The following is a 15,586-nucleotide window of genomic DNA, read 5'->3' on the forward strand; positions in this document are numbered from 1 at the left end:
TGCTATAACATGTTACTTCAAATTTTGTGGTTTAGAATATCTATTTTTAAATTATTTTTCATTGTTTTATGGGTTAGTTGGGCTTGGCTTGGCATTCTCACACAAGAATCCATCATGTGCTTGCAGTCAGATGGCGATGAGGGGTGGAGTCATCTACAGGGCAATTGCTTGGATGGCTAAGATAGATTCTTCACTTTCAGGTCTGGCTTGGGGCTGGCATGGCTGGTAGGGCTGGAGATAGCTGGGTATGCCTATGTGCTTGCCCATTTTCTCTGTCTTTCTCTCCTCCCACCTTCTCCCCCACCCCCACCATTTCTTTCTCTGGGTCCCTTTCCCAGAAACCTCTCCATAAACTAGGCATAGGCTTCCTCCTAACATGGCAATCTCAGAATACTCACACTTTGTTACAAGGTGGCTCGGAGATCCCAAGAGCACATTCATGGAGACCAAGGTGGGAGCTGCCAGACTTCCTGTGACAGGCTCCACAGATAGGCGTCATCCTTTGTTGGTTACCCAAGCCAGCTCAGGTTCAGTGTAGGGGGGTGTGTGGCTCATCAGGAGGCATCTTTGGAGACCAGTGACCACAGTAACCAATTTTACAAATGAGGAAACTGACACACTCAGAGTAAGAGTCTTCCTTGTGGGTTATGCACTAAAGGATTTCAACTCAGAGTCTGTGTTCTTAGTACTCGAGTGAACTTTGGAAAAGCGCTGTCTCTTTTAGGTATTACTTTATGTGGATATTAGGAGTTTGGAGGAGATGATATTGAAAGTCCTTTCCACTTCTTTCACCCATTAAAGCCTTTGGATTTAGATGATGGGAGTGGGAATGGGAAGGAACAAGAGTAAGTGAAAAAAGCCTTCTGTAGAAGACAGAACTTTGTAACAGTATGGAGGGAAGGTATGTGGTAGACCAGGAATACACCAGGGTCTCTCAAGGAGAGATACACCAGGGTCTCTCAGTTGGATTATTACATTAAACATCTAACAGTGGTCAACTCACATGGAATACCTATTGAATAGCAAGAAAGAGTCATAGATTTCAGTTTGAGACACTGGAATATGGGCCCACTGAGTGAAATGGGAGTAGTCACAGTAAGAGCTGCTTTAAATAGAAAAAGGACCTACCAATTTTGAAAAAGTCCGAGGTGTCTGGTAGGGCATTCCATCAGGTCCTAAATTTCACATTAGAAGAGGTCATTAGAGAGTGTTTGCCCTGGAGAGAGTCTTTGTGTGTATCCTAGATTAGAGGATGAATTGAAGGCAGCAAAGGTTAGAGAAGTGGGAGGAAAAACTTCATTGGGAAGCTGCAGGTCCTGGGAGTGAGAGAGAGGAGGGAGAGTGATCAGACTATTGAACACTTCAGAGAAGTTGAGGAGGATGAGAGAATAGTGAAAGGGGAGGACCGTTGCATTCTTCTGGAAGCAGTTTTAGTGAAATATGGGAGTTTAACATTGTTGTTTTGTAGAAGATTTTGGGACTTTGCGAATGAACACATTGGGTGGGAACTGTAGCTGAAGACTTTGGCAGCAAAGGACCAATAGAAGTTCAAAGAGGCAGGGGTTACATGTTTCTGATGAGGGTGTGCTGTCTGAGACTGATAAACCTGATGTAGGAACACTGAGCAGTCACCACACCGACAAGTTATAGAAACACAGAGAAGTGGGAACAAACTGAGATGGAGGAAAGGTAGACTTGGACAGAACTTCATGCTAAAATAGAGCAAAAGCTACTTCCCTTATTTCTCATCCGTAAGACCTCTTTAATATAAAAGTTACTGAATAATGCTATCCGAAACCAAGTAGAAAAAGACTACTTTTTCCCAAAGGAATTTAGATTTCTTATTTACTTCTTGTAAAAGACCTGATTACTTTTGAGCTCAAGTCTGTATTCTTAAGAGCCACTCTTATACCTGTGCACAGTCATAAAAATGCTCTCTTTTGATCAAAATATAGATCCTGAAATCTGTCCACAGAGCTCTGCGTTCTTGAACCATATACAGTGCATTGGCTTTCAGGATTCCACCCCTCCTTCCAATCAGATTTATAATAAGCCATCCCCACCCTTAGATTTTGAAGGTTGTGGAGCTCAGCCACATATAACAGTAGAAACAAAAGGAGCTAAGACTAGCAGTGCCACACAGGTGAAGACGTGTATCACTTCCATTTATGAATTCTAGACATTAATTGTATTTTATAATTACACTACGCTATTAGGTTGGACTGAGAAAGAACTTCAGTTGTATCTATGCCACAGGGGAAACCACTTGTTTTGGATTTGACAGAGGGAGACAATTAAAATGTCTGATTGCAATTTTTAGAGAAGCTTTTATTTAAATTTTTTCGAGCAACTTTTATTTTGAAGACAAGTCAGAGAATATTAAAGTTTATAGAAATGACTCTGAAAGGATTGGCAGTTCTTATTTAAGAATGAACTATGAATTTTGCAGAGTTTTATGGTGGTTATTCATCACAATGAGAGGGAAAGCCCATTCATCTTTTCGTGCTGCAGCCTCAGCTGTAGGGATACCATTATTAAATGGCGTTTACCAGAGGTGAGGAGAAAAACCTCCTCCCCAGAGGTTCGCTCTTGCCAACCAATCACAGAGCAGCCTGGGCCTAGTCCACGCCCCCTCCCCTGATAGACCCAGGAACGCAAAGTGATTGGTGCATAGTTGGGGTTTTATGGGCGGGGTTTCTTGTCACTCTTTCTGGCTTCCCTGCAGTTCCTTATTTGGTAGCTTTTGACAGAACTAGTCTTTCTTGCAGCTAAGCATCTTGACATACATTATTCATTAAGCCCTGGAGCTCAGGGAGAGAAAGATGCAGACCCTTAGATCTTTAGATGTTTCTTTATCACATGAATTGTCTTTATTCAGAATAGTGGTTGAATTCTGTTGCATTCTGGAGTTTTACAAATGGCATGTATTCAATGGGAAACCGACTGGATGGGATCTAATGCGAGGCTTTCTTATGTGTACTTAATTACCAAAAATCTTTAAAAATCTGCATACTCCGTGCTTGTGGAGATTGCTAAGTATCAAGGTTTTGAAGATATACTTATTTTAGAACTTACTCTCTATATAATCAATCAAAAATGCCTGAAGCAAACTATTTACTGTCAGTATCTTGGGGCTACATAAAGGTAAGATTTATTTAGCCTTTGTAAACTCCTGGTTACTCTGATTACATAACTAATAATTTTAATAAATTACTATGGAGTAAAGCTTTCTAAGCAATCTTTTACTTTTCTTTAGACATGAGCTACAGAAGACATGTGTGTTTTTAGTGGTCAAGATAAGGAGAGATTGTATAACTTTTATTAGTTGTAATTTGTATGTTAAAATAGCTTTTTAATTTTCAGCATTTCTTCTGTTTTATTTTGTATAGATTTAAGTGTTTTTTTAAGTGTCAACGTAATTAAATCCATTGGAGATAAATAATTGGGCTAAATTATAAACGGTACATGGGCTCTAATTAGTATATAGCATTTAAAGTTTATAAAAATTAATTTATGCCTCTTTCTAAAAAGCTGTACTACTTTTACCTGATGAGGAGGTTTTTTGTTTTTTTTTTCTTCCAACCTTTGGAAATAGATGACATTAAAATGGACACTATTTAATTTTTAGGTGATATTTTATGTAAATGAACACTTGATCTGTTTGTAAAACTGAAAGATGTAAATTTATATGATACTGCTATATTTGCTAATCTCAAAAAATGAATTAGTACACTGCATTTAATAAGGTTATGTTCCTGCTCGGCAAGCTTCTTGCATGCCCTGTGGTAATGCTAACCTGGCAATCCTATCTGCTTAATACAGACTTGAGGTGGAAAAACCTTTTTCAGTCCTAAATGAAGCATCACTTCAGAAATTGGAGTTTATTCTTGAATGTTTGAGCAAATCATAATACACATCTTTAGATAATCCTTTTCCATTACTTTAAGGGCTCTCAGATTGAAATATTTTTCATTTTCTTTGTTTCTTTTTAAAGCAAAATTTCCTCTTTCCTGTGAGATTTACTTGCATTCTAAGAAAACTTATTTCAGTTTTAGTTGTCCAAATAGTCATGATTTTCCACCTTCCTTAAAATCTAGATTCCAGATTTTGTAATTTTCATTATTTGAATTTTGCTAGCCATTTCTTGGCTTAATTTTTTTTTAATAGAGAAAAGTGTAGAGAGTAATAAAGACACATCCCCCACCCCAAGTCTCTTTGGAATTCATTCCTTAGCTTCTAGACAGCTCATATTTGATACTTTTTGAAGGGCTTCACAGTCATGTTATAATTATGGATAATAACGTTCGAGAATCTACAGAATTTTAATGCTTTTTGCAGAAATTTTTGCTGGCAGCTTTATGTTTTTAATATTATATTGCTAAAAACATTTAGGAAGGACAGATATACATGTGTTTAGTCTTATTATGTATTTTGAAAGGTTTGTTTTTATGCAGCTAATACAGTGTTTATTTTAGCTTTTAATGCTGGCATCCACCAAACTTGTAGTCTATCACAGTGCAGCATATTCAAATGATTTTTAGCAGAACGTTGTGGGGAAAAATAAGCATTTACTTAATGTTTGACCTTAACCACTGTCTTAATTATATACTAGAAGATATATAATGTACTAAGTAGCACATTGGCATGAGGGGGAAGTACAGGGATTAAATTTGGAAATACTTTAATTTTGTTTTATTGTTTAATTTTGTTTCCTTGACAGTCTTAAATAAACATAAATTGGATAACTGGAGTTGAAGAAGCAATATTCAGTATTCAGTTCAACTGCATTTTCACTTTCCTTTATGCTTTATATTTGCTGCATACAGACATTCTGATGCATAATGAGAACAAAGGATTTGAAAGCATTCACTTAGAGATCTTCCTCTTTATTCTTTGTTGTAACAATAACTCTACATATCATTTCAGACTGTTTAGATCAGAAACAATCAGAATAATTCATCAGTCTAAAATATTTAGAGGTCCCTTTTAAAGATATCTAAATGCTCAATTAAATTGTTCTACATTTTGCAACCAGTTCTTTTTGAAAAGCAGTTCTGTATTTTGTCTCTTCTAAATCTATAAATTGAGAACCCAGAAAGCATTCTAGGAAAAATAGATTTTATTACCTTTTCTAATCATTTTCCCCCTCATGGCAATTTTACAGTTATGTTAATAATTATCTTAAAATGAGAGAAATTCCACTTGGATTTAAAAATGATTGTTGAGCGATTTAATTTATTGTTTGTTAGCACATCCAGCTGTACACTCCAAAACTAAATTGTAAGAGGAACTACCAGTTGAGGAAGCACTGATGGTAATTTTGGGGATTATTAATTTAGCTTCCCTTGGACTGTATGTCTTAGATCAGTAGCAAAAACAAGAAAAGAAACAATTTTGATTCCTTTTAGAAAAGTTCTTTGTGCTATAATTTAATTGACTCTCTGAAATTGTTTTTAGGAAATCTTCTATACTTTTGGGAAGAAAGATGTCTGCTTAAAATATTGTATTATCTAATTATGTTAAAAGAAAATGTTGACTTCCTTGAAACACCTCCCAAGTCCTGGGAGGGAAACAGGTGTGCAATGAAGGGTTTTTCTCCACCCATGCTTTGGAGTTTTGAACAAAGGGAAAAGGATAGTCTGGGAATATATGTATATGATGCAGAAATAATCAGCAGAATATAATGTGTCATTTATCAGTCTGTACAACAGAATTCTTTCACTGGAATTTTTTGCTTTAGTTATTTGTACCAACTGGCTATTTTGATGAGCTGTATAATCAAACTGCCAAGAAAATTACACTTCATTTTTCATGTTCTTTCAGTCAAATACAGTAATTTGTGTGGCATATCTGCAGATACCATGCAGTTTTTCTTCTTGGGCATATGGCAATGTATTCCTTATACCAAACTGCTTACACGTTAGAAAGTAGTTCTGTGGAAAAACTGGGTTCCTATCTGACTGTTCGAATTGCACCAACTGCCCCCCACCAAGGCTGCAGCATTTTTTTAGTTACATTGAAAGAAATGCATGGAAGGCAGGTGGACAGTGGTTCCTGTAAAACAGACTGTAGAAAGGCTAGGCTAGTGGCTAAAAATCTTACTTATTTCCCTAACTTTTAAGAAAGGATTTTGTCATGACCAGGCAGTTCTCTCTGGCCACTTCTATCTCATAGCATAGACAATTTCATGTCAAAGAGATATTTCATTAAATACATGTTTTAGAGGTTTAGCAGACTTTCTTGAATATATTTTGCCTAAAAAGTAGATTTTTTTCCAGGAGAAAATTTCATTCATCAAACAGATTTACTTACCTTTAGGCCTTATGCATGGTACTTGAGTTCTAAGTCACTTCAGTTGTGTCTGACTCTTTGTGACCCTGTGGACTGTAACCCACCAGGCTCTTCTGTCCATGGGATTCTCCAGGCAAAAATGCTGGAGTGGGTTGTCATGCCCTCCTCCAGGATCTTCCTGACCCAGGGATTTTCTGCATTGGCAGGCCAGTTCTTTACCACTAGCACCACCTGGGAAGCCCCCATGCATGGTTTTTTGTTGTTGTTCAGCCGCTGAGTTGTGTCTCCCTCTTTGCAACCCCATGGACTACAGCACACCAAGGTTCCCTGTCCTTCACCATCTCTCAGAGCTTGCTCAAGCTCATGTCCATTGAGTCGGTGATGGCATCCAACCATCTCATCCTCTGTCGTCCCCTTCTCCTCCTGCCTTCGATCTTGCCCAGCATCAGGCTCTTTTCTAATGAATCAGCCCTTTGCATCAGGTGGCCCCAAGGTATTGGAGTTTCAACTTCAGCATCAGTCCTTCAGTGAATATGCAGAACTGATTTCCTTTAGGATTGACTGGTTGGATCTCCTTGCTGTCCAAGGGACTCTCGAGAGTCTTCTCCAACATCACAGTTCAATAGCATCAATTCTCTGTTGCTCAGCTTTCTTTATGGTCCAACTCTCACATTCATACATGACTACTGGAAAAGCCATAGCTTTGATTAATCTGACCTTTGTTGGCAAAGTAGTGTCTCTGCTTTTTAATATAGTGACCATTTTCTATATGAATAATACCCTAAATTATTTTTTGGTATTGGTAGGGGAGCTAGATATTTAGGTATATATTTTATGTTAGTTGAAATACAGTTAGATCTTCCATCCATTCCTGCAATGATAAAAATAAACTATAACTATAAAAGGCCTAGGAAACCAGGAGATAGATAGAATTCAAATAATATTGAGCATCTGCTATGTGCCAGTGTGAGTTAAATGATCTAACGCATTCATAAATGATAACCTGTGAATTGTTTAAGAAAATATAACTGCATAAAAAATGGGAAGAAAATGTTTTGAACACTTGGTAATATCTTTATGAACTTTCTTGAAAGGTTCCAAATTTTATTTTTTCCCCTGTGGATCATAATATATAACGCTCAGTGACAATAAGCAAAATGTATGTTTATTTTAAAATCAGTATTGTGCAGTCTACAAAGCAGTGACTGCCAATTTTAAAATTAAAATATACATATATTTGGTGACTCATTTATCTTATAACTGGTTGTTTGGACCTCTTAATCCCCTTCTTCTATTTTACCCATCCGTTATTCCCCAAGTCTGGTAACCACTGGTTTTTCTGTATCTGTGAGCCTGTTTCTGTTCTATTCATTCATTTTCTGATTCTGCATAAAAGTGATAACGTACGGTATTTGTCTTTAACTTGTTTCACTACCATACAACCCTCCAGGTCCATCCATGTTGTCACAAATGGCAAGATTCCATTCTCCTTTTTTATAGCTGAGTAATATTCCACTGTGTGTGTGTGTGTGTGTGCGTGCATGCGTGCACACGCACACATGTGTAAATATACACACATTGCAAAATATAATATACAGCACAGAGAATATAACCAATGATATTATAATAACTTTGGTACAGAATCTATTAATATTAAAATACCAAATCACTATGTTGTATACCAGAAACCCAGGATATTGTCAACTATGTTTCAACAAATATACACAAAGGAAAAAGGCAGAGCTAATTATATACGGCTATTAGCAGTGAGACAGTGAGGATATACATGAGTTCTACATGCATTTTTTAATCAGAGCAAGTTATAAAAAAAAATACACAACAGAAGTGAACTTTGTGTTTCTGAGTTTGCGAATGAGCATCGTCAGTCTGTAAATTAACAAACAGAGGTATCTCTGTTGGTTATAGCCGGTTCTTCAGTTTTGACTGCAGGAAAATGCTAATATGCATTTCTTATATCCAACAGTATACTGAAATTTTTTATTGATCCCAGTACTTTATAGTGATCAATTCTGATACCTAATTTAGATGATCAATAAAATTAACTCTGGAAGTGATTTGCCAAATTATCTTGAGTTATATATAACACCTTGGTATGAATTGTGCAGAGAGCCAAAGTTTTTTTTTTTTTAATTCTAATAAACTAAATACTGAGTTAAAAATGCATTTCAGACTTTACTAAATGATGATTCACTACTCTCTTTACCCCAGACTTAATTGAGGATTTATGATGAAATTCACAATTTTAAAGGCTTTTTTGTGATCAAGTATTTAGTTGTTGCTCTATATAAAGAAAATATATTGTTTAGTACATTAAAAGAAATATTAAGGTATATTAAAAGGTGTATTTGAGTTATTTGGGAAGTCAAAGGAAGATACATTGAGAAGCAATAATGGCTAGGAAAGTGTAACATCATTGAGAATTCCAGTTTTGATAATGCCACGTGCTGGTGATAGATAAATTCCAGGTGGTAGATAAGTTTCTTTGGATAAAGTAGGCACCAGGGAACCAGTAAAATAAACTGTGAAGCAATGATGTTTCAGCTGAACAGGTCTCTTTTTAATTGTATTTATGGGACTTGTGGTGATGAATTGGTAAATTCTGTGGATGCTGAAGACCAGTAAATCCCTACTTAAAAAACTTTTAAAAAGGAAACATTATGTATTATTTGTTCAGATATTTTCTCTATCGTCTGGGAGAGTACTCAAATCTATTCAGTCCTGCTTTGGGGGAAAAGACTACATTTTAATCTCTGATCAGTATACATATTCATTTCTGCTAATGATAAATTAATTGATAAAAAACATACCATGTTTTATTGTTTGGCAACCCTTTTGTGTGTTTATAAATTAGTTTTTTCTCTTCTCTAAATGCTAATAATTCATGCTATTTTTGTGCATTCTCCCCTCAATGTCTTCCTTGAATATCTAAATGTGTGCTGTCCATTGATGGCAGCCCCTAGCTTCATGTGACCTTGCAGTTTAAATTCATTAAAATTAAATAAAATCCAGAATTCAGCTCCTCCTTTGTACTAACCATATTTAAAGGGCTTAATAGCCACATTTAGCTATTGGCTCCTAGCCACTAATCTCTGGAGAGCGGAGAGTATAGCATTTTTTCATCATTGTAGAAAGTTCTATTGGATGACACTGACCTAAAGAATCAGGATGTGTTAAAGATTCTTTGGCATATTTTCTGATTCTTAGCATATGTTCATGTTATTTCACTTAAACTTGCCTCTTCTGTTATTTCATTTTATCTTTCTGTTTTTTCAGTTTAAAAGGATGCTTAATCGAGAGCTCACCCATCTCTCTGAAATGAGTCGGTCTGGAAATCAAGTGTCAGAGTATATATCAAACACATTCTTAGGTGAGAATAACAATTTAAATTTTTTCTTTTTTATTGTTTGGTTGTCTTTAGAGGTAGATTGGGGTGCAGACTTGTTTTGGAAATCAATAAGAGTTAGGAATTTCATTTGTTTTCAATCATCAAATCAATGAGCCTCTAAGCTTTAGAACCTAAGGTGACAAAGTACCGTTTTTTATCTTTTAGTTTCATTCAAGACTTTAGAGATTCCCTTAATTAAAGTTGTATATTTCCCATTTTTCCAAAGTAATCAACTGTAAAATGTATTTTTTAGAGAGATCTATTCATGCATTCAACAAATTCTTGTTAAATGCCAGCCATTGCTGGACAGTAGATATTTAATAAGCAGTTAAAAATAGTCCCTAAACTCAACGAGTTGATAGTCCAGTGGGAATCATGCCTGGTAGGCTGAGAGATGTAACACAATTGCTGAGGAAAAGCTTGCTGATGCTAGTAGCTGAGAGTATGGTGCACCGGGACACCACCCCTCCATCCTCCATCCGCAGAAGGAAAATGCAGGTAGGACAAGCCAGTAACTTGAACACACCCTTGATCTGAATTTACTTTCAAAACAAAACTGCTGTAATAGCTAACTAGCACATCCACTAAACAGACATTTCTTGGATACATGCTCTGTGTAAGGAAAAGTCAAAGGAGTCACTGCCTTGAAATAGTGAATGAGTGTATTGATACCATCTGATGTCCTAGCTGAAAACAACAATTAGGTCTTGTGAATATGATATTTACTTATCAGATAATATTGGAGATTCTCTGTGCTCCCCGTATAACCTTGTTACATTATATATCCCCCACATCACTATCCTATAGAAAATGTAAAGTAGCAGAAGCAGTCTGACTCCTTCAGATAAACTGTGTGTGCTCCCACAGAATGGCCCATTAGGTTCACACACTACTGTTTTCATTTTGCACACGAAGTTTCTGCCATTTCAAAGTAGGTGTTGAAACTGGAGTTCTTACTTGGCAAAAGCAGCTTTCCCACCAGTAAGCGAATTTTGGACAGGAATGGAATCGATGAGCAGTGGAAATAACCAATATATTTTGCCTTTTCCAAGTCAGCAATCATAAGTTTTTTTTTGTTTTTTTTTTTTAAGTATTAGGACCTTCAAAGATGTGGTCACTGAATTATTTGATGTTAATTATTATGCAGTAGAATTTATTTGCTTAATTTTGTGTTTCAGAGTATCAAATTAAGTCCACATCAAACTGTAAATACTCAACTTCCTTAACAGGAGTTTTACTTGGAAATATTTCCAAGAATGTATAATGATCAATTAAAATCTGCCTAGTTATGGATGTTATGAGAAAAAAGAACCAGGCAGAATTAATACTAAGTGTAGAATATTTTTTAAATTTTTAAGATAAGCAACATGAAGTGGAAATTCCTTCTCCGACTCAGAAGGAAAAGGAGAAAAAGAAAAGGCCAATGTCTCAGATCAGTGGCGTTAAGAAGTTGATGCACAGCTCCAGTTTGACCAATTCAAGCATCCCAAGGTTTGGGGTCAAAACTGAACAAGAAGACGTCCTTGCCAAGGTAGGATGATTTCAAGTACCATGATCAGAAATATGCAGTGAACTTCGATTCCTTCTGGTTTAAATAAATGAAAAAGCTTATTATTAATAATTCATGGGGGGTTGTCTGGTAGATGGGAAAGCACTTTATAAAGCTCTTGCTAAATGGCTTGAATAGCATTGAAACATATACATTACCATATGTAAAATTAGATAGCCAGTGGGCATTTGCTGTTTGACACAAGGAGCTCAAATTCAGTGCTCTCTGGAGGTGGGAGGGAGGTTCAGGAGGAAGGGGACATGTGTATACCTATGACTGATTCATGCTAATGTATGGCAGAAACCAACACAATACTGTAAAGTAATTATCCTCCAATTAAAAGTAAATAAATTTTAAGAAAGAATAAGGTAGATGAACATGAGCTTTTAGAGAAGGATCTCCAAAATAAACCATCAAGAGAAAAAATAAATCACTTGAATTTAATTAATATATAGAGACAGATGGCTTGGTGTTCTTTATTTTTGCATCTACATTTGATTGTTTGAATAGTTTAAGGTTTTTGAGAATATGTTTTGACTAGTTAAAGTTAAGGTTAACTAGTTTAACTAGTTACCTTTAGTTAACTAGCTAAGGATTTGAGAATACAATTTAACTACTGGAGAAATGCTTGAGATCAATATTTCAAGTGTGTAAATATGTTGTTTTGTCAGAGACATAAGGTTGAGCAACACCATTCAGTTTCTAGCATGTGTTTTAAGCAGACTTGCCTGAAGTCTGCCTCTACTTACCTGGTGCATCCATTACATTCGAAATGAACCTTTGAAAAAAGTCTTAACGATCTCTTCATTAAAGTCCGTAATTTTTAAATGACTGTGTTCATTGTTTCATGTTTTACTTCTGCATCCAAACTTGTTCTTATCTTTCCTTAACCCCAGGAACTAGAAGATGTGAACAAATGGGGTCTTCATGTTTTCAGAATAGCAGAGTTGTCTGGGAACCGACCTTTGACTGTTATCATGCACACCATCTTTCAGGTAACGTCATTATGTTCTATCACCTCTTTTATTTGGTGACATAATGTCCAGTCTGTGAATCGTGTATGCATTTATCTTCTTCACTACTTACCCTCTTTTACTTATTTTGATGGTTTTTTATTTGCCAAAATATATGTAAGGGATATATATTTGCCCCTTATATACCAAGGGGCAAATAAGGATACAAGAAGGTTGGAGTGTGGGTAAAACACAAATAAATCAATTGTATTATTTTTCCCATTGAAGAAAAAGATATGTGGGCAAACTGAAGCAATTCATTAAAATAATTTTAAAATCATAAAATAAAAAAATTTTTAAATCATCCACATGACCTTCCCTTGCACAGAGAATGGAGTGGAGTGCTAACTTTACAAATTGAATAAGCCCCTTGCTGACTAACCTTAGTATGTAATTTCTTCAACCACTGTCTTGTGGACTGCTCTCTTCTTCAAATCAGTTTCTCATTCTTGTCAAGTTTTTGCCCCAGTTCAGGGTTAGGATTTATATGAGAATTTGGGGCTGGAGGTCTCCAGCCCTCAAGAGAATGTCGTGTCTCACTTGCTTTGATCCAGTGGCCAAGTCAGTGGTGGTGGACTAAAGCTACCTTCAGGGTCCCAGGACACGGACATTTGATAGTTGGCAGCTCACTCCTGACACCATATATTTTGGGCAAAGCTTTGCTGGGCTCCAGAAGGACAACTGTACTCTGGTTTTGTCCTTGCAGTTCCTGGATCACCCCATGGGTTTTCATTGTCCTCACTAGACATTGAGAGAGTGCTTCTCTCATTTCTGGGTTATCCATAGGTGACACAGGGGGTGATTTCTGTTGCTGTTGTTAACACACTATATGGAAAATCTTTTCTATAAGATACAAAATGCTAAGAGGATTTCTTTCCTTGCAGGAACGGGATTTATTAAAAACATTTAAAATTCCAGTAGACACTTTAATTACATACCTAATGACCCTGGAAGATCATTACCACGCTGATGTGGCTTACCACAATAATATTCACGCTGCAGATGTCGTCCAGTCAACGCACGTGCTGTTGTCTACACCTGCTTTAGAGGTACACTTGGTTTCTAAACCTTCGAGGACATTAACTTGCCACTCACAGTGGTTCTTCAGCTTGCATACTGAAGGGCATGGAGGGCAAACAATAATTGGCTTCCTGGAAATATTATTAAGTTGGGAGGGGGATGTCATTGTGGTAATTAAACAGCTGAGTCTTTGATGAATTTGTCTTTGATAATAATCAAAGACTTGAGGGATTCATCTGTTTATGATATTGCCTCATTGAAATGATCTAGTGAACATTCCATAAAGCACACCTGGATTACTTAGTTTTGATTAGTTTGGGGCTTCTTGGGAATTTAGTGTGACAACTTTTTTGTTTATAATCCAAAGATGATTATTTTTATAAAATAGAAGCTATGCATTGATACTTTTCATAGAACTCACTAGAAAGAAACATATCTTTAATGTCACCAAATCCTATGACGTTGTTCCATTAAATGTTTATTAAAGCAATTTGATTTCCATAATCATTTGGGAGAGTGACTCTCTTTTGCTAATGTACTTTATAGTTCAGATTGTTTCATTATAAAACTGAGTTAATACCTTATTGTTTGAGTGAGAGGCTCTCAACTGGGGGTGATTTTCCCGTTACTCCTCCTCCTCCCAGGGACATCTGGCAGTCAATACTGGAGAAGTTTTTGGCTGCCACAATTTGGGGGTACATTCTACTGGCACCTCATCTGTAGAGACCAGGGGCCCTGCTAAACACCTCGTAACACACAGGATAGCCTCCCACAGCAAAGACTTATCTGCACAACAAAGACTTATCTGACCGCAGATGTTGGTTTCTCTGAGACTGAGAGTCCCTGTTTTGAATGGAAGAAAATAATTGCTTGTGTCACTAACTTTATGTACATTTTCAGAATATCCTTGAACATCTTAAATACTTTTAAAATAAGTTATTATTTTCTATAAAATATTGGCAGATATCCTTTTTAAATATTTTTAAAATATAACCATGGAAAAGGTGTGATCTTGAATTATAATAAAATCAGATGAAATATTTCCTCCAAGATTACATTTAAAAAGGCCATGAGGAGCTCATTTTCTGAAAGTCTCCCATCCTGAAACATGATGATAATATATTTTAAAGCTTCATTTTATTTTCCATCAGAGTCTGGGAAGGAATTTCCCATTCCTATGCACCTTTAATTTATATTACTATAGAATAGTAACGTTATCTAATACTGTCTGGGTTCTTTCAGGCTGTGTTTACAGATTTGGAGATTCTTGCAGCAATTTTTGCCAGTGCAATCCATGACGTTGATCATCCTGGTGTGTCCAATCAGTTTCTGATCAATACAAGTAAGTGAAGTGAAACTTCTTCATTTTTGCAGAAAAAATTTTCCTTTTTACATTTTAGAGTGACTGAGCGTTTTTATAAGTGTAGGGTGTTTCCAGAGTCATGTTCTTTTGAGATGTGTATATATGCATTTCAGTGACTGCACATTAATGTTATAATAGCTCTAAAAAAGTATTCTTCTAGCCCATGAGGCATATGATGTTTGAAAAAACATGCATTCCAGTGCTTCTCTTGAAATACTATATTACCACATTAGTAGACAGAGCAATTGAAAGCGAAAGTTTGCAGAAAGATTTAGGTATATTACTCCTGAAGTCTTTTTGGTGGGGAGCTGTGCTGGGTCTTTGTTGTAGCTCACCAGCTTTCTCTGGTTGTAGCATGTGGTCTCTCTAGTTGCGGCATGCAGGTTTAGTTGCCCTGTGGCATGTGTGATCTTAGTTCGCTGACTAGGGATTGAACCCATGTCCCTTGCATTGGTAGGTGGATTCTTAACCACTGCACCACCAGGGAAATCCTACCCTCAGAGTTTTAAATAAAAGAAGTTATCAGGATAAATGTTAAATTCCTCATTTTATGTAGGTTGTCACATAATCCTCTTCAGAGGCTGTAACTCCTTCCCCTCTCCACCATGTTCTTTCCTCTTCTTCCCTTTTTACATCTCATGCTGAGGGCAGTATGAGATTCTGTTTTGACATACTGTTTCTTTTTTTCTTTTAATATGTTTTAACCATTGCTTTTTTCTCACTGGTGACATTTTGCAAAATAAGTCATCAATGGATTTGGAAAGAACGCACAGAAGAGACTGTTCAGTGTGGGACACCTCTTAACACACAGTTGCACTGCAAACTCCTATAGGGAATATTAGTAGCATTTGGGTGAGGCTTTTGGCAAAGAGATTGTTTTACAGAAATTCTGTTCTTTCTGTGCTCTTAGTCACTCAGTCCGTGTCTGACTCTTTTTATTTTTT

The 15,586-nt window shown here is 36.4% G+C and overlaps 1 protein-coding gene across 5 annotated transcripts in view; it reads left to right on the plus strand.

Annotated features, from left to right (window-relative positions):
• The window catches only part of PDE4D (phosphodiesterase 4D), a 974,373-nt gene that overhangs the window by 946,838 nt on the left and 11,949 nt on the right, over window positions 1-15,586 (plus strand). For all 5 annotated transcript variants that reach the window (XM_052659249.1, XM_052659253.1, XM_052659254.1 and 2 more), the window contains 5 exons: window positions 9,586-9,679; window positions 11,056-11,228; window positions 12,143-12,241; window positions 13,144-13,308; window positions 14,522-14,621. In XM_052659249.1, coding sequence (XP_052515209.1) covers window positions 9,586-9,679; window positions 11,056-11,228; window positions 12,143-12,241; window positions 13,144-13,308; window positions 14,522-14,621 — 631 coding nt within the window. The remainder of the gene's footprint in view (window positions 1-9,585; window positions 9,680-11,055; window positions 11,229-12,142; window positions 12,242-13,143; window positions 13,309-14,521; window positions 14,622-15,586) is intronic.

Source organism: Budorcas taxicolor, chromosome 20 (genome assembly GCF_023091745.1).
Source record: "Budorcas taxicolor isolate Tak-1 chromosome 20, Takin1.1, whole genome shotgun sequence".
NCBI lineage: Eukaryota > Metazoa > Chordata > Mammalia > Artiodactyla > Bovidae > Budorcas > Budorcas taxicolor.